Genomic DNA, 19,136 nt, shown 5'->3' on the forward strand with positions numbered 1-19,136 from the left:
TCCCCTATTATTTTGCTTAACATTATTTTGGGAAAAAATGTATTAGGCACAACCTTGTCCATTAATCTAGCGACTAAGGAATCATGTCAGGATGCAAGGATGGACGCCTCTTCTCTAAGGCCTTGTTTGGATGGGCCTCAATCCTGACCGCTCCACATGTGTACCAGGGTTTTAGTTCAAAATCCTAGCCCATCCACGTGGACGGTAGTTATATTTACCTATCCAAACAAGGCCTTAATAAACTGCCTTTTTCATAATAATTGCAAATTTGCAATAGTGCATTTATACAGGATAAATTATTAATTGATCTACAACCTACAACCCAAGCCCCTGAATCAATAAATTGCTTGGGCAATCCTTCTAATCAAAATGCTGCCATGGACCTCTCCAGGGCCATGGTCAACCTCCCCAATTGTCCTACGTTGCTCTGTTAGCTTCCTATTACTACTGTTACTGCTAGTACTGCTGGTGCTACTTCTACTACTACCGTGATGTTTACCTTGGTTGGAATAGAAGAATGGCATCCCATCACCCTCATCCCAGCCCCCTCTGCTATCCTTGTGCTGATTTAGCATCTCAACCTCACTTGCTTGATCAACATATTGGCTTGAAGAGCTGGGGTTCAAGCTAGACCTCTGCCGCGAATAGCTAAGCTCATGTTCCTCAGGTATAACCACTGTGCTTACTGGGTACATTTGATCCGAGCTTCCAAATATGTAATCATACTCCTCCATGCTAGTCGAATTCCTTGTGCTGTCAGTGCTATCACTACTGAAAGTGCTGGTTGACCCTGCATCAGAGTTGCTCAACAGCGAGGAGCTGTCGCTTGGACTCGGCGACTCCACTACTGTATATGATGAGCCAGCGAATGTATCCAATGTGTAGGTGAGGTCATATACTATATGATCTTTAGATAACTGCCCACCTTGATGCCTGCTCAAGTAACTTCCTCCTTCCAAAGATACTGGTCCTGGATCGACCATCTGCCTGGCTTTCCTTGTGCGCGATGGGTCTTGAGCAAGCATAATTTTCCTTACAGAGTTTGGTGCCCGTGGTGAACACCTGACATTTCAATTAACATAAATTAGCCAGCAAAAATGCTACACACATGCTGGATAAAAATGTCACCATTGATTCAGAGAAGGGAAAACCAGGTATTTACCGTGCGTAAAATAGCATGTATGCACACTTTGACAGAACTTTTTCCAGAGAAACAGGTTTCACCTACAGACAGAATGGTAGGCCATTTAGCACTGAACACAATTGATTATTTCAAATCAATCCAGATAAAAATGGATGACAAGAAAAACATTCTGGTTGTCATGATAGGTGACGTGGAATAAGCTATAAATGTCTTCCTGTATCCAAAAAAGTGTACCACTAGGCACATTAAGAAAGTGCTGCTTACCTGGCTATCATCCATCTTGTGCCACTTCCCCTGTGTGTCCTTAACATAACATACATAATGGCCAGAAAAGGCTGCATTCATAACATCCCGATGGACAACCACAGCATAGAGTTGGTACACGGGGGAATTATCATCTGCCGTACTCATGTAGTTAGACAAATTCAAGTGCTCCGGAAACCTGACGGCCTTATTGATCTTGCCAAAGTTGCCAGACTGTCCAGATAAGAGGAAAATATCATTGGAACATTTAAAAAAATCTAGAGCTCGGTAAACTTTATCTGAACTAAACACAAGAAAAAGTAACCCAACAGAAGTTGAATAAATTTCTTTAGTGCATATTGAACCTTGAAGTAAGGATGACCCAGGAGTGTTAATGGTACCTGATATCTTTTCAGTGCAATAGTCAGGATGTTTGGTCCTTCTGATATTGTCAACTTCTTTTTAGCACGTTCATACGACTTGCATCTGCAACGATAATAGTTTTGAGGCATATCAGGATAGATGCAAGAAGTTTAGTCATGAGCACATCTAAACAATGGAACAGAATTAACCAACCTGCTGCAATTGTATCTATTATCACCATCTAAAACCTCTGTAGACGTGAACCGATGAAGTGCTTCTTCAAGGGTATTGATATCCCCATCTATTTCAACAGTAAGATCCAATATGCGTTCACATTGTTCTGAACTGCCTTGACACTTTGTGCATTTTATCTATAAACAGGAAGAAACAGTTGGAAAGAATACAAGATGTAATTTCACTGGATATGATATTGTGATACTAGAGTGTCATAGACATTAACATGAAAAATGTGTGTGTTTTGTGAAGAAAACCTTTGATCGCAGATAGCCTCCAAATATTAACTGCACCAATGTTGTTTCTTCAGGCAGTCCACAGACACCATTTTTCCTGGCTTCCTTCATGCTAGCAGATTGCATTGTATCGATTGCATACCTGTCAACTTAAAATCAGTGCAGTGCAATGAAAAAACTAATGGTGCTCAGAAGATTTGACATCTGTCTAAACCAAAACAGGATTTTTTCTACAGAACATCACAAACAGGGATGTTTTTGACCAAATGCCTGCAGGTCAATAATTTTCAAGAATCAAGTGTATCTGCGAGTGTTCTAACAAGTTTCCCTATCCAAACGGAACAATGGTATAGTAATAAGGAAAACAACAGTTCTGTTTTGATCAAATACTCCATGATAGCTATCATAACAATAACATTTTAAAGGGGTGCATATCCAAACCATTTTTTTCCAAACAGAATGTGTACCCATCATCATTCGTCAACATTATACAGCATATCATCAGCCCGAGTTCAAAAATATTGACCTAACTCAATTTAGCTACCATCAGGTTCATGTAAATTTTGGACATCGAAATCTATCATCAAAGGCCTAGCACTACAGCCAAAAAATAAAAAAAATATCATACCTGAGAAATTCATGAGCATCTTCTTCTCTACCGGGGCCAAAGCTACTTCCTATGTCATGCAAATGAGATAGTATTCCAGTAGGTGACAAGTGAGATTTTCCTCGCCTACACTCCAGTATGAGTTTTTCAAACTCACACATGAAGCACCATTCCTTTTTAGAACCTAGAAAACATGGATCAATATATTGTTACTCGTAAAGAAACATAGCATGGTATGTAACACAATTCTGGCTTAGTATTAAGTTACAATTTCTTGAATGAAGTCCTTCCATAAGGTATGCTGTAAGTGGCCGGGTAAATGCCAAGCACTGAAGAACAGCATTTGCGTAACAACTGAAAAGTAATCAAAAAATCAAAAAAGGAAGTTTAGGCAAATACCACAGCATTAAGCATCACTTGGGTTAAGTAAATTATTTACACATAACATAACATGCTTGAAAATTTTTTATATAGAGTCAGTTACATGAAAGAGAGAACCTATAATGAGGGCAGAAAAACAAACCCTGCTAAAAGCAATACTACATTACTACGGGTGAAAAACACAAGCTGTAAGTCTGGAGGAGAACCAAAAAACACAAGGAGAAATCAAGATGTAGTGTGCCTGTTGTGCTAATCTAGCTGCCTAAGCAGCAGTGTCTGCCACCACAAGTCATTTCAGACACATGCTGTTATGTTTTAATCCCCAGAATTTATCATTCAGTACCTTTTTTTTATTGAAGACTGTTTTAACCCAGAATCAACCCCTCAAGTTTCAATAAAAAAAGAAACTATACATTTAGACACATCATAACCTTTGGTGGGTGTTCTATATATTTGCTTTATATTTTACAATATTTATCTCCTCATCCCCATTTTTGTCGTATGTCACGTAGGATGGTTTGATCTGCTGGGGAGTAGCACCATGCATGTGCATCAGTAAGATTGCACAATTTGATTTGAACCATCTAATGTGACATAGTGAAACAATTTGAGCTACAGGCTTTTATAGAACGTGGTATGCTAGATACTGTCAGGATACAGTAGGGTAAAAGCTCATGTTGCAGCCTATACACACCATTCAGCTTGCCAAAAATCCAGGAGATTTCCTTTCTAGTAGAAGGAAGCACATAATAGCACCATCGTTTGGTTATATTATTATGGTATTTTATATTAAAAGAATAACATTGTGGAATCATATTCAACTCTAAAAATCGATTACTTACCCATGCTGTAGCAGAAAAGCAGATAATATACATGTGGACATCATTACAAAATAATAACAGAAAATTGACAGACCCATCTGCATATAATGTATATTGAAGTGATATACTACTTCTGTCCTAAAATATTTGGGTATGCATTTCTATAGCCAAAATCCCTTATATTTTGGGGTGGAGGTAGTGTTTCCATAAATCTTTGATGCAGCATGTCGCCCTGTACAATCTACAGCACCTTTTAGTAAATTACAAAAAGTTACAAAAAATATGACTAGCATCCCAAGAGTGCAACTATCAGAGGTTGCTGGATAGAAAATGGTTGTGCTACACCACTATATAAATATGTTGTTTAGTCTGTACGTAAAAATTTCTATGCTCTATTGCCAGTGCAATGACCATAGTTTTAAGTCCAGGTAAGAAAGGTGAAGCCATTGATAGTATGTGTGTTCAAGACAGGATCATCATCACATGTTTGATTTCATCTTTATCAACGCAACACCGACATGGTCTATCTTCTACTGAATAAAATGCTTCTACATCATAGTCTATATTCTATACAATAAAACGCTTCTACATGGACTACCTGAAGTACAGCAATAAGATAAAAAGAAAAAATATATCTGTTCAAGGCCATCACAAGGTGGCAAGGCACATGAATTAACAACAGGACATTGATAAATCAAATCATCCAAACTCCAGTGCAAAAGGATAATCAAGTAATGTAAGAAGCCATTTTAAGAAATAGTTTACTAATGGCTTGCATAGGTATAAATAACTTCCAAATGAAAACATTAGGATCAACCCAATTAGAATTACACAAACGTTCAGTTCAGTATGATTCCTCACATGAGATATTTTACAGATTCATAATGGTTTACCTATTCCCAAGATTCACAAGACCAAAAGGGCGCAGCTCCACCTTGTCAAAATTGTAGAGCTTTACAAAATGCTCATATGGAAAAAGTGTCTGAAAAATTGAGACACCATTAGATAATTTGAGTGTAATGATATATGTTAGTGATTAAAAATGATTTCTAATTTATTTACCAATTCTGATGGATAATTCCTCCCAACTTTTGCAGCTGCTTGTTGCCTGGCAATATTCTTTGCCAATGACTGATTATTTGACATAGCACCTTCTTTCTCTGATCCATGAGTGGAAGAAATTGTGCCAACAGTTGATACAGATGGCAAACGTCTCGAACTATTAAGGTTGTCTGTGCCAGGAGTCTGTTTGTTAAAATGCTCCAGTTCAGGTTCCAATCCATTAGAACGTTCAACATGAGAACTGGAGTTGCCTGCTGAAATCTGAGAGAAATTCCCAGCAACAGCAGCATCCTGAAGGTTGCAAGCTTTACCAGAAGTTGGGAGCCTGGAACTATCGACAGATCTAACTCTATTGTTGTCAAGGACATCCTCAGAAACCTTTCCAGTAATAGATGTCTTCTGACATCTCATTTGTTTTCTTTCATTATCTACACCATCAGAGACAAAGTTTCCCTCAGACAATTCAAGCATAGCAGCAACTGACTTGTTGACTTCAACAGCTTGTTCTATGCCAGACATTGCACTTTGTTCAAATGAACTGTCCATTCCAACACCCTTTTTAACACTAGAAACTACTGTTATCTTGCCTGGCTTGGCACCAATGCTTGGTGGATGGCATTCATCTTTATGGCCTTGTCTCCAGTGAGATATCTGGCACTTGAAGGTACTGCAACCAACAAAAGGGAATTGGTGAAGTAGCACGTTGGTTAACATAGATATTATTAAGGATCATACGATTGATACAATAAGCATAACTTGCAAAGTCATGATAAAAAATTGAACTAAACAGATATTTCTGCTGTATTAACCAATGAATATAGAGCAAACTGATAAGATGGAATCACATAAGAAGGGGAAGCGTGGCATTCTCGGAACAAAAGAACTAAGCCTTGACATGGAGTAAAACAGGAAGTAGTGATATCAAGTCTGGAGATTGTGTTCTGATCTGCAATATTTAGACATATTAACTCCATGGCAATTTGATTTTTTTAAGACAATTATCAGGATTCATTTGTAGCTCAATACCTTCAAAAGAAATTTTAACATAGAAGAGATACATTTCAAGGATTGCAATTGTCCATAATATGTAGATGACCAGTCATTTTTAGGAATTTTAAAATCATTAACTAATAATCTAGAACGATATAAAGTGGAACGCAGTTAATTCGATAAATGAAGCGCTGCATTTTTACACAACTCGGTTGTGTTGGATTGCATGCACATAAAGTGCATGCAGTTGAATTTAAATTAATGCATGACTATTAAATATTTAGACCGCCTAATGCATTTGTTTCATGTCCCTTTTTCATACAATTAGAGATTTGGAGTAGCACCCAAGATAATACACAAAATAGAAACTTAGTATTTTGTTAAACAATAGATGTAAACAGAACTCCAGAACACGGTATCATATTTAACGATTGAGAGTGGCCTGGATTATAGGGAATGTAATCAATGGATAAGCCTGGGTCTGGATCACATTGACGCCTAGCCAAATATATCCAACAGAACAATTTGATATAATCTATGTGGTATGAAGAAGGTATATAACCATCTGAACATAAAGCAGCAACCATGCTCAAAATCAATTGAGACAAACTTGATTATACAGGTAATTCTAATTAGCTGATATACTTACTCAGAATCAACAAAAATATCCTCAACCTTGCTTCTTCTGAGAAACTAAATATTACCAGTTAGAAGTAATAAATGATTGTTGTGTTCATTAGTTCTCATCAAAACATTGGTATAAGCAAGACTGGATACTTTAAATTCCTTGAAGCACTTTAACTGTCATGGTTTATGATTTACTCCTATTTCTGGCACATCTTCCTCACAGTCCCACACTACGACAGACGCTAACACTGCTTAGCAGTTAGCACAACTGTGCAACTGTGCCAGAATTTATAATTTATAATCTTGAAAGTGCTGTCCATGACCACTTTTCCACGAACACATCATTTGATTGAACATGCAAAAATTATAATTTTATATTAATAGCTTCTTAAATATTTACAAGAGGTAATGCAGGTTCTAGCATGTCAGTGTTCAGAAAATCATGTGCTAAAGTTTTATGCAGTTTGTGGTAAGCCATTAGCCTATCAAGTCATATACAACAAATATTTGGGAAACCACGCTTAACACAAAGAATATTACAGAGGTAATGCATTAACCCTTATGAAACATTCAAATCAGTGGCATAGCAGCGTCCTGTTGGAAAATCAAACTAGTAGTATTTTTTTATGTCATTTGCACAATGCCGCATCGTTGTCGACATGAATTGCTTGATAAAACAACTCAAGAATGATGATAAGTCACTGACCAGTATTTGACCCCTTTGCAGCGCTTGCATCTAAACGTGGTTGGCCTTCGGCACACCACGCACACCCCTTTCACCGTCGCTGCTGCTGCTGCTGCGGCCGCCCGGACCACCGGCATTTCCATCTCCGCCGCGAGCTCCTCCTCTTCATCCCCCCTCGGCGAAGCCACCTCGGGCATGGTCCACAGCGGCGCCACCGCCACGTCACCGGCACGTGCGAACGCGCCCCGCCCCCGAGCATAGTAATACTCCTCCCGCTCCGCGATCTCGGCCTCCACCGCCGCGAGCCTGGCGAGGCGCCGCACCTCCTCCCTCCGCGCCGCGGCGCGCCGCAGTGCCCCGCGCGCCACCGCCACCAGCGCGACGACCGCGACGGCCACCACCGCGACCGCGAGCGACGCCGCCGACGCCATCCCCACCACTCAGCCGACTCCCCTCCCCGCGCCCCCGGCCCAGCGCATAGATCTCACCGCCCACCGCCGCCGTCACGCGCATGCACGCACGCACCGGCACCGCCCCCCCAACGCCACCGGAGATTTAGGGTTCGGAGTAGCACACTAGCACTTCGCCGCTTCCTCCTCCCCCCGCTGCTCGCCTCCCTCCCCCACTCTTTTGTCGTCCACCCCGAGCGGTAACGCCCGCAGCGGAACACTCCGGAAGGCAGCGCGGAGAGACACGAGGGGCGAGCTGGCTGCGAGGTGACGCGAGGCGAGGCGCCGAGGCGGTGGCGAGGGGGGTGGAAAACGTGAGCGGCCAAGGGAGGGAGGGAGGGAGCAGCCGCGGTAGTAACGGCTGTTTCTTCTCTTCCCCTTATTTTTTTCCCCCCAAAATCTCCCCAGGCGGCGCCGTGAGGGCCGCGTGGCGCGTGGCCGGCGGCGGCGGCGGAGGTTGGTTGTTCGTTCCCGGCCGTTCGATGCGGGGGGAGAAACCGCGGGAACTGTAGATAGGTGGCGCCGTGGCGGCGGCCGGCGGGCCGGGTCGGTGACTGTAGCGACGGAGACACCGACCGGGTCTTAATCGCTGCGTGGTCACTGCATTTGCTTATTATTACTCCGACATCCTCGGTGTTAATCACGCTACGATATGGGGAGCCCAGCGATGCGGCGAACTGGCGATGGTGTTCTAAATTTACTCTGCGAATGAAGTATTTTATTGGAGAACTGGGCCACGTTTTTTTGCCCTCTCTACAGATTATGTGTTTTTGCATGGATACACTTTTTTACCTTATCAATGGTGTGTTTTACGTATGAAAAATTTTATATGACTAGAGATAATTTTTAACTTTGTATTAGTTAAATCATCTAGTTATACTCTTAAATAATCATAAAAATAAATAATTCTTTATTTCTTCAATCCCAATTATCTCAAATATTATCCATATCGACTTCGTATTTTCTTCATATGTCAAATATTGTCCACGGTATTTTCTTCATATGTCGGTAATGATGTCGTCCTCTATAAGAAAATTATTTTGTTTATGTTTTCCTTTTTGAAGTATTAGGTAAAGTATGACTTTCCTAATGACTGCTTCTCGAGCGTACTCTACACTTGATACTCTCCCCGCATTCAAACTGATGAGGTCAAGTATCATTTTCAAAACAAAAGTACTTTATACTCTCCCAGTCTCCTCGCAAAAAAGTTGCTTGATACTACTCCCTTTTTTTTCAATAGTTTATCTATAATTTTGTTTTGGGGCCACTTTGACAAACTTTCTGGAGAAGAGAAATGAGATCAGCAAATCTTGCAGGGCTGAGACTTTGCTCCAAAGCACATCTCCACGCATATGTAAGCAAAGTGCTTAAAAAAATGGAATATGATAACTGGCACCCACCAGGTTCATAGCCACATGTGATGTGATTGGTATTGGTGGTGCAACTTTTCGGTGGTTTGGCACATTTGTGAACCGTGAGCTCTTTTGGCTAATTGGTTCGGAACGTAGTGTGTAGTAACTTTGTTTTTACTCCTTTCGTTTTATATTATAACACTTTCTGAATTTAACTAGATTCGTTCATGTATCGAATATATATTTATGTATGTATTTAGATTAATTAGTATATATATAAATATAGATAATGTTAGAAAATTTTATAATATGGAAGGAGGAAATTTCATACAACTGATACAAGCAACTTCCCTCTGCGTCGATATTGATGTTGTTAGAAGACGTGTTTAAAAGTTTTCCGAGGAAATGCCATTACAGATGCAATTGAACATGAGCATTTGTATCTTCATGTGATTATACATGTCAAAATATGTAAACAGCAGACATCATGCAACGGATATTAAATTAATATGTATCTTGTCCAGTTCACTATTAATTTCAAGGGTGTTTTACTTGAGCCTTATTCTAGCATATACATTTCTCAATTTATTCCACATACATTTCCCAAACTCATTATTGATATCAGTGTTTTCTTGCATGAATTGTGTGAAGAATATGGTAAGAAATAAGACGGGGAGCAATATTTGAATGATTGTTTTAATTCTACTTTTCTTGTGCATGCATGACCCCTTTTTACGCAGATTATGAATTATGAGATTCTCTTTTGATTCGAAACCATGGCTACTCGCAAAGTCAAAATGTTATTTTCTCCAATTATGTCATTATTATCAAACTATTTGAGAGTTGAGACATCTCCAGGTCAGTTTATTTGTGCTAGTACACGTGTTTTTAAAACTCGCCATTGTCATTTTATCACATTTCATACTCCGGAATAGTGTTTGTACTTTGAAACTTATCATTGCCAATGGAGCATTTTTCTCACTCTTAAGTAGGTACCATGATGTACCACTATGTATAGTTCTTTCTAGTATCTAAGGTACCAAGAGATATCAAATTTTACATAGAAAACAGTGGTATCTTCTGGTATTTTCTTAAGAATGGTAAAATTGCTTATGTCAATGTATTGACTCTCATATGAAACATTTTTTTAAAAAAATAACTTTCAATACTTAGTAATAAAATCATGGCTCTACCACTGATTTGTTGGAATAGGGAAATAGGCGGGAAATTAAATAAAGTATGGGTGACATAAGAACTGCTTATATTAATGAACACTTTTCAAATTCTAAAAGTGATTATAGTTATCGACAAGGGAGTATAATATATGTGCAACAACTTCGCCATTTCGTGATGCCATAGGCCGATTGAACTTTTCATTTTGGCATCCTTTTCGACCACCACCACCAAAAATATGATAGAGACAAACTTCATTGTTAATTAATACTACATCTATTCTAAAATATAAGTATACGTAGATTGTAAATTGGAGATACCAACATATTCTTTTTAAGTTACTTGAATAGTCAATTTTCAAATTTTAAATTGATTAGGCTCTCTTTTTGAGCATCCGATTAACTCTAGAATCATTGGATGATTGAAATTATGAAAATGATTGAAATAACGAGAATCAATATATAAATGCTAGCTTATATTATGATATAACATTTAAACTTTATATAAATACTTATATATTTTAAATCGAAGATTGTAGAATCTTACTGTAGAACCTTTTAGATTTGTACTCTCTTTCTTTCTTTTCCAACTCACCTGCCCACTAAACGTTCAATGCACAGCAGAATTAATTGCGGTTAGCCATGACATTGTTGGCGCTTTTTAGTGCTCTGCTCTATATGCGTTTGACTACCGCAACTTAATTTAGACTATGTATGTATCGTATATTCGTATCTTGCTGGGAAATGTAACTCTAAATGTTTCATTATCTCTTATAATCAAGTAGATAATGCATTAAAATAATATCTACTTAAGTCTATTTGTTTCTTACCAAATCACGAGAGAAAATTTCTAAAGCTGGCATTTTATGAGTTAAGGGAGTACACTAACTTAGAGCAAGTATAATAGCGGACTACAAACTAGCTAATTGCTTATGTGGAGGATAGATGAGAGGAGAGAGAGGAGGAGTGAGCTGTAATCTTATAGCCAGCTTGGACACAAGAACCAAAAAATTATGTGAGAGATACATATGAATCCTGTATCAATGACAAAGAGATAACTACTATATAAGTCGGCTAAAAGAAGATTACAAGAAATAGTTTGTTGATTATATTATTAGCCTTGCTCTTATAGCGAGAAATCACAATATGTGTTGTTTTAAGAGGTCTATCCATGAAACTATTTTTAAATGTTGCTTGAAAAATTAGCCCATGAAGTAAGATCCATTTGAATTCAATTATGGATTTTCATTGTCCCACGTTTTTAAAACCCTTAAAAAGCTCTTTCATCTAATCTTTTAAAACAAAATCTTCATTTTATATTACTAGGTTATTTAATCTTTTATACCCTCGAATAGCTATTCAAACAATCCCTCAATGTTTAAAACCTTAGTTATCTCAAACAGAAGTCACAGCCAAAGCAAATGACTTGAAAAACTGATCGATGAAAAGTTTCACTTCAAAAGTTTAGGTTGATTTATAGGCTTTGTAAAGTGCACCTTTTTTTCAATCAATGGAGTATCTTCCGAATTTGAAAACATTCTCCACTCTTTTCACTTTTTCAAAAGCAGGGCAACGGCGCAACGCAGCAGCAGGCAGCTGAATCCACGAGGCTCGAGCCCACCGGCGATCCCCCTCCCGAAGTCCGGCCGCCGTCTCCGCCTCCATGCTCAAGCAGCGGCGCCTCTTCCCCCTCCCCCAACCAGCGCAACCGCCGGATCTCGTGTTGGACCGGATCCATCAACCCAACGCCGAGAAGGATCCCAACCGCAGCCGCCGCCGGAGCCGGTCCGCGACGTAAGATCCGCTAATCCCCCATTCTCGTCTCTCTGCTCCCCCCTTTCCGATGCCGCGCATCCAGGTGTCGATGGGTCGATTTGATTAGCTCCAAGCCTCCAATCCATCCATCCATGGCGATCCGATCCCACATTGTTTAAACCGCGCCGACGTTTCAGCTTTCTTGTTATAGCAACCTCTGCAGCGCGCACGCGAGCGTAGACCCAGGACCACGGCGGGCATCAAATGTTCTTAAATTTCTTGGAACCAGACCAGGGGAACGCAACAAGTGCAAGGTGACAAGGGAGATTGTTGGATGGGTGGGGGGAGTGGAATTTACTCCGACACATGTGCCGGGGTGGTTGGGGTTTGTGGGGGCTTGATGATGCAATGCCGCAGCGTCTGAGCGATCTCGCGTGTTGGTGTCCCTCCAGAATCCAGTGTAATCATCGGTGGGGAAGGGGTGATGATTCGCCGTGAGCTCAGGTTGTGCCGTATTTAATTGAATGCTCAGTTGCTACTTAGGTGGGGCTGGGAGGCTTGCACTGGAGTGATGGGTAGTTTATTAGTGTGGCCTGGGGTGGAAATTCTTCAGGAGCTTGTAGAACAGTAAGCATAGGGTGAGGGGCTCACCGGACTTCGGATTTGTTTAATGACTGCTTTGATTAAGAATGATATCGGTTTGATCATTAAGTGATGATAAGAACTGCAAGAAAAATGTGTCCTAGTTGTTCACTATCTAGTGGCCACTTTTTTTTTCATGTTTACAGTTAGTTCTAAAAGCTGCAAAAAGGTATTGCTTCCATTATCTTGTTGGTTCAAGTAGACGATAAGTAAAATATCTTTATGATGGGATAACTGCACATTAGTTTGTAAATACAGTTTGCATATGAATGAATGATAGTTCTGCAAGTAGATAAAATTCACTTATCTTGATGAGGGGATAACTGCAGTCTGCAGGGTAGTTTGCTTTGAATCACTTGACAATGACGTAGAGTTTGGTTCATTTCTATCTTTAATTCTTTATATGCATGTGTTGCAGGCTTGCAGCTCATTTCAAATATAGGTTGCAGTTAATTAAATATGCTTCCCTTTTATTAAGGACGAAACAAGTTTGATCAATACCCTTCCCTTTTATGGAAATGTAGTCACCTTGAAATGAGGGGATAACTGCAGTGTCACTTTGATCAATACCCTTCCCTTTTATTAAGGACGAAACAATTTGAATAATTACATTAGATTAAAGACATCTGGGTTTGCACTTGGCGGTATGGAAATGTAGTCTATCACATTTTTGTTCCAGCATGGTGGCTTTTAAAAATTTCTATCAACACTTTTTACTGTTGATTATAGAAATGATAATCTTCAAGTGGAGTAGAATTGGCATATTTTCTGTTATTTTATTTCTACTTACAAGTGGTTTTTAGTAAGATATAGAATTCATTAAATAAACCTAGACATTTGTTTGTTGTCATTAGATATAAGCTAGTTGAAGCTATTGGTTGAAATACTCTGATAACTACAAGTTTACAACACTACCATAAGGTGCCATTCTGATTTGAGATGTCAACCCGATTGCGTCTGGTAGTGTTGCTAACCATTTAAACAACTTAAAATGAGCTAGTTAATTACATTCCATAGCTGACCACTTACGCTATTACATAAAGTTATGTGTGCGAATATTGCTCATTGGATCAGAATATGGCATTTCGATTTTTTTTATAAAAAATATCATTTGGTGCCTAGTTGCTTTTTGGTCCTTATTTGCTCTGTTTGATGAAGCTGCTATCATCTTTTTGGAAATTTAGTAGACTACCTACCGAGAGAATCCAAGAGGACCTAAACTGCACAGAATAAAAGTAACTTTGTTAAAGTGAGAATATTGGTTGAGTACATAGCACCTGAAGACTGAAGTGATGGAATGCAGACAAATTTGTTTGTTGGATTGTCTCTACGCAATTTATTCTTGTGGAGGCCCTACATTGCAAGTGGGCCAAATCCAACAGGCAAGAAATTCTGTTCTTTAAGCCCACTGGATGCTTCACTTGTCCAACCAACTGGAACCTGCTGCCTGGATAGTCCTTTGGTTCATCTAACTCAATTGAATATCTATGAAAAATGACCATTGGTTGGAGTTTGGACCCCTTGGACATGATTCATTGTTTGCTTGTTAGCAGTCTGGATTTTAATGGAAGCATGTGATTTACTGTTAACTAAGATAGCAAAATTAGATGTTTTGATTGGTTTTAGTATTTGTCAAAATTGGGTTATGGCCATATAGAAGAACAACTCCGTGATGGTTGAGCTAGCTTAGTTCCCCTTGACAAGGAGTGCACTACGTCTCTTGAAATAAACTGCGCAGATTGTCAGAATATGCAGTTATTAGCAGTCAAGCAAATTATTCTGAGCATCAAAAGGCACAAATGATTCCCTTAGCAGCGTTTAGTTTTCTTTTGGTGTGAGCTTCCTCAGTTTTGCATCAGGAGTTCAGGACATGTCTCGATGTCCGCTCTTTATATTATATTGCCAGCTTGTCATTTGTGTTGCATTTTTGGAGCCCTTTGTCATGAACTTTCATCCTTTTTTCCTGCTTCACCACACACCTTATTAAAGTGGCTATGTCCACATACAGATGCCTCCTTTCTCTTGTTTTATGTTTTGAACATTACTTCTGTGATTATGCCTCTTTCTTGCAGGTTTCAAATGTCTACAACTCTACATAGCCTGTGCTCTCCTATTCAATATAACGTATCCGTAGGAAATACTATCCCCGAACAAGACTAGAGCCTGAGACTGGTAGCAACATGATCCAGTACCCCAAACGTAACTATCTACTGCCCTTCAGTGAAGTAACATATCATCATAACTGGACCGAACAGAAACTATGGGCCACTTTTGCACCATTAACTTGCTTTATATGAAGTCCAACAGCATTTTAGTAAATCTGCTGGAGCAAAAGGAATATCTGCTCATGTTGTCTTGCTGAATCTGCAGTTTGTCGATAGTGGCAGTTAGCTAACTTCTGGTTGTCTTGATATCCTGGAAGATTTTGGAGATCTGAAAGATATACTTTTCCCATTCTGCTTCATGAGCTATCCTGAACACGACGTTTTGTGTTTTACCTGCAAATAGATGGTACTTTGCCCCACTTTAGATGATTATTGGGATTAGAAATCACAGCCTATTATCCTTTTCATGCTTCTTGATAATTACAGCATGTTCATCTTTTCTCTAGTAGTATCTTCATTGGGATGATTTGGTGTTATGTGCTCTTGACTCATTGTGTGAATGTGTGTTGAGTACTGTTTCCCCATCACGAGTTGGCTCCATGGGCCTTGGCCCAATACCTATGACATAGGAATCCAACACCAAGCTTTATTAAGGTTTAGTTAGTAGTAGTACTTGTTTCTTTCATGTTGATCCTCAAAAAAAAATCATGGTGATGCAATTGTATGTCAACCCATTCTCTATGTTTTGATTAATCTATATGATGCATTTTCTGCCGAACCATGAGAAGTCATGCTTTGCATGTTCTCCTGCCCGTGTTAATTTTGCACTGGAAACGCCTCTCTTTTTTTTTCCCCAATGTGTATAGAACATGAACTGAGTTACATTCATGTTTTTTTAACCAACCAAAGGAAGGGTATAGCCTTTCAGCAATCACATGTAGATTTTGAATCTTAACAGTACTGGAATTCTTTTATGTCGCCAGGCAGTATGACTGGCTAAGTAATCGTTGCATCATTTCAGGATGAGGACCTGATGGAATAATCCAAATACGATGCGTGTAAATTATTCTAACCTAGGTATTACGATGAAGTATGGTAAGAGCACATATCCCTTCAATTATGCATAGACTATCTGATGGATGAAGTACGGGAGCCACGCCGGTGGTGGCAGAGGACGACGGGGATCGGCGAGGGGAGCGGTGGCTAGGGTTGGCTGATGCGAGTAGTTTCTTGCGGACGGGTTGGTGGTGCTGCTGGGCCTATCTGGTCCGTTGCATCAGCCCATTAAAAACAATATGGGCTTGTGGACACTGCTGGTGGGCTGGCAGCGCAGGTCGGCCCAGCAGGCTAGCGGCAAGATTCGCGCCACTTGCAGCGATATGCATAGTTGGTCTTTAACTGTTCTATTCATTTGCATCGATCAACTATTCAACTAAGAGCAGACACAATAGGCGAAAGGGCCTGTAGCCTAGTGGTTACATAAGATCTTAGTAACACTTCACTTCATCCTTTAGCTAGAAAACCCTAGATCGCATGCCGTAAAGGATGGGAATTAAAGAACGTGGCCACTCTGTAATCTATTTCTCGTGTGTCATCTTCTGAACTATACCCCAATCCTCGAGAACTCTTAATTTCTCCATCGAGTCCTCTCACTCTGTTGGTTGACGGGCACCGCATTTTCTCGAATTGTTTGAACTCTGATTTCAGGATGGTTACGGGAAATTTCACTCTCTTGGCTAATTGTACCGTCCTTTCCTCTAGGTATTGAAGAGATAAGAGTGCTATTGCTGCACACAGACTCCAAGACATAATAATTATTATATGGGTTGGGGTTGGTTATTAGATTGACTATAGATGAATTGGAGCTAGTAGTTAGCTATACTATTGAACTTGCTCTAAGTTTGCATTCAGCATCCTCTTACATGTCTGTTACAAGTCCAAAATACCATAAATAGCGTCCTCCAGCAGCCCGTTTACAACATACATGCGATTGCAGATTCAGCACTTCCATCTGCACCCAATTATCATCAGTGAACTTTTTCACAACCTTTTTTTTTTTTGCTCTGGAGACAACCTATCAGCAGTTCACTATTATATGTTGCAACTGCAATTGATAAGTGATAACTACCGATCATCTCACTTGTGAAAGACTATTATATGTTTGAATTTCAATTGTAGATTTTGGGTGTGTTTTTGCGCAAAAAAATTCAATATAAAAGTTACTATCATACGAGACATTTATAAAGTAGGATTTTTATTGCAGTCACAAAACTAGATAGTACTTCCATTCATCATATTTATCTCAAACACCACCTGACATGGTTAAAATACAGCGCCACATCAAAAATTCCACAGGAAGTTGTGAGCTTGTGTTTGTCAATCCGGTACAACCCGAGTGCATCTTGGATTGTTGCAACCGTTGGGGTGAGTCTTGCAGGAGAAAATCCTAATTGGAAATTAGCTGGTATGATAACCTAATCATAGCAACGGCAGTGCATCACTCTTGACGATCGCCAACGGCATGTGCATCATTCTTGGCGATCGTCATGTCGCCTGGTCAGTGAGAGAGCTCAGAAGTCGATGCCCTTGAACAACTTCCGAATCTGCTCGAGAGTCACGAAGAGGACGACGGTGAAGGGTCCCTGCCGCGTCACCGTCGGGACAAACCCTTTGTACAACGCCATCGCACCCTCCGACCGCACGGTCTTGATCAAGCAGTCGAGGGCGCCGGAGTACGGCGGCGGCGAGCCGGACACCACCTTCATGTTCATGACCCTCGTCTTGACGACGTCGACAGGGGTGGACGCCGCCGCGGCCACCAGCCCGGCGGCGAAGCCGGCCGCGACGTGCGTGGCGAGGCCGTCGGCGCCGGGGCCGCGACGCGCCAGGATGGCCTCCTTGGCCTGGTCGTACGTGGCCAGCTGCGACGCCGCGACGATCATGGCGCGCTTCACGGTGAGCGGCGACCCGCGCCATAGGCTGCACACGCCTTCGTCGCGCGCCATCCGGACGATGGCGTCCGCGACGCTCCGGTAGTTCCGCCGCTGCGCCGCCGGGAGCCTCCCGTCCGCCTGCATCCGCACCATGGCCACGTCGGCGGGGTTCCCCACGGCCGCGCCGACGCCACCAGCGAAGAGGCCCACCGCGATCTTCCGGTGCAGCGGCAGCGGCGCGCCGCCGTCCCGCTCCCACCTCCTCTTGAGCGTGTCGTACAGCCCCATGCATGTCGTGGAGTAGACCGACTGCCGCAGCATGGTCGCCGACACGCCGGATAGCAGCCCCGCGGGGCCCTCCGCGCGGAGGATCTGCCCGCACACGATGATCGGCCCGGGCTTACGCGGCGGCTGCAGGTGGTGGTGCGCGCCGCCGCCGCCAGGGAACGCAAGCGCCCGGGCAGCGGCCGCCTCGCCGTGCAGCTGCATGCGGACCTTGATGAGGTCGAGCGGGTGCGTGCAGCTGCCGGCCACGACGCTGGCGCCGCCGCCCTCCATGAATCCCTTCAGCCCCATGCCTCCACGCCAGCGCCCTCTCTTCCCTCTTTGCGCCCTTGGAGATGTGCAAATGGGGGGCGCGACGGCGAGGGTGGATCGCGTGGCGGCGGCCGCGGAGAGAGGAGGGGGGGGGGGGGGGGGGGCGCGAGGAGAACGGGAGGTGAGGGGAGGCGAGGCGCGTGGTGGGCTCGCTCACGGGCCTTGCCGTAAAAAGTTTGCATGGACGAAAGGGGATGCTCGAAGCTGGAAACCCTAGTTGCAACATGCGGACATGCCCATGCCAGGCTGCCAGCGCCTAAAATGCCTTCTCCTTTCTTTCTGGTTACTATAATAGACGCCCCCCTTGGATTTGTTTCATTGAATCTTATGGGTGATTGAAATCTTTCTGCTTACTAGAATGAAAACAAAATCAAATTTCAAATTTTAACTTACTAGAATGAAATAGAGTCCCCAAACATTAGTCTTTGCTAAATAACCTAAAGTGTTTATATTTACGAACCGAGAGGTATCGTGCTACTTTGAGGAGCAGTAATAAATAATCAATTTTCCAAAGCACAAATGCTATGCACGTAACAATAATTTCTCATAATCTTCATACAAAGCGCTAATGGGGCATACTATAATTAAGACTGCAGAAATTGCTTTAAAACTATTATTCCAATTCTGAAATGATTAATATAATTAATTATGCACTAATATCTCACCTCACTTTCTGTATCTTCTCATTGTTTCCCCCCTCAAACTTTAGCCTAAACCTTGACTTTGTTTATAACTTTA

General features: G+C 41.5%; 2 protein-coding genes across 2 annotated transcripts; both read right to left on the minus strand.

The window, feature by feature from the left end:
* Positions 1–267: 267 nt before the first annotated feature.
* Positions 268–8,177, minus strand: LOC102712198 (ubiquitin carboxyl-terminal hydrolase 17-like). The gene is made up of 11 exons (XM_015840899.2): positions 7,415–8,177; positions 5,092–5,758; positions 4,923–5,011; positions 3,096–3,181; positions 2,849–3,011; positions 2,242–2,362; positions 1,964–2,121; positions 1,789–1,873; positions 1,409–1,621; positions 1,163–1,224; positions 268–1,062 (listed from the first exon to the last, which is right to left on the minus strand). Exons 1-11 carry the CDS (start codon positions 7,822–7,824, stop codon positions 336–338), a joined length of 2,781 nt encoding a protein of 926 aa, XP_015696385.2. The 5' UTR covers positions 7,825–8,177; the 3' UTR covers positions 268–335.
* Positions 8,178–17,125: 8,948 nt separating this feature from the next.
* On the minus strand, positions 17,126–18,493 carry LOC121055369 (mitochondrial uncoupling protein 5-like). The gene has a single exon (XM_040527807.1). It carries the CDS (start codon positions 18,375–18,377, stop codon positions 17,439–17,441), a length of 939 nt encoding a protein of 312 aa, XP_040383741.1. The 5' UTR covers positions 18,378–18,493; the 3' UTR covers positions 17,126–17,438.
* Positions 18,494–19,136: the final 643 nt, after the last annotated feature.

Source organism: Oryza brachyantha, chromosome 9 (genome assembly GCF_000231095.2).
Source record: "Oryza brachyantha chromosome 9, ObraRS2, whole genome shotgun sequence".
In the NCBI taxonomy this organism is placed as follows: domain Eukaryota; kingdom Viridiplantae; phylum Streptophyta; class Magnoliopsida; order Poales; family Poaceae; genus Oryza; species Oryza brachyantha.

Excerpts from the sequence above, each read along its gene's own strand:
- LOC121055369 (XM_040527807.1), bottom strand. The coding sequence starts at position 18,377 with ATGGGGCTGAAGGGATTCATGGAGGGCGGCGGCGCCAGCGTCGTGGCC.
- LOC102712198 (XM_015840899.2), bottom strand. The coding sequence starts at position 7,824 with ATGGCGTCGGCGGCGTCGCTCGCGGTCGCGGTGGTGGCCGTCGCGGTC. Across the intron at positions 3,012-3,095 it reads AGGACTTCATTCAAGAAATT|GTTCTAAAAAGGAATGGTGC; the intron begins GTAACTTAATAC and ends CATGTTTTCTAG. Across the intron at positions 1,225-1,408 it reads ACAAGATGGATGATAGCCAG|GTGAAACCTGTTTCTCTGGA; the intron begins GTAAGCAGCACT and ends TTCTGTCTGTAG.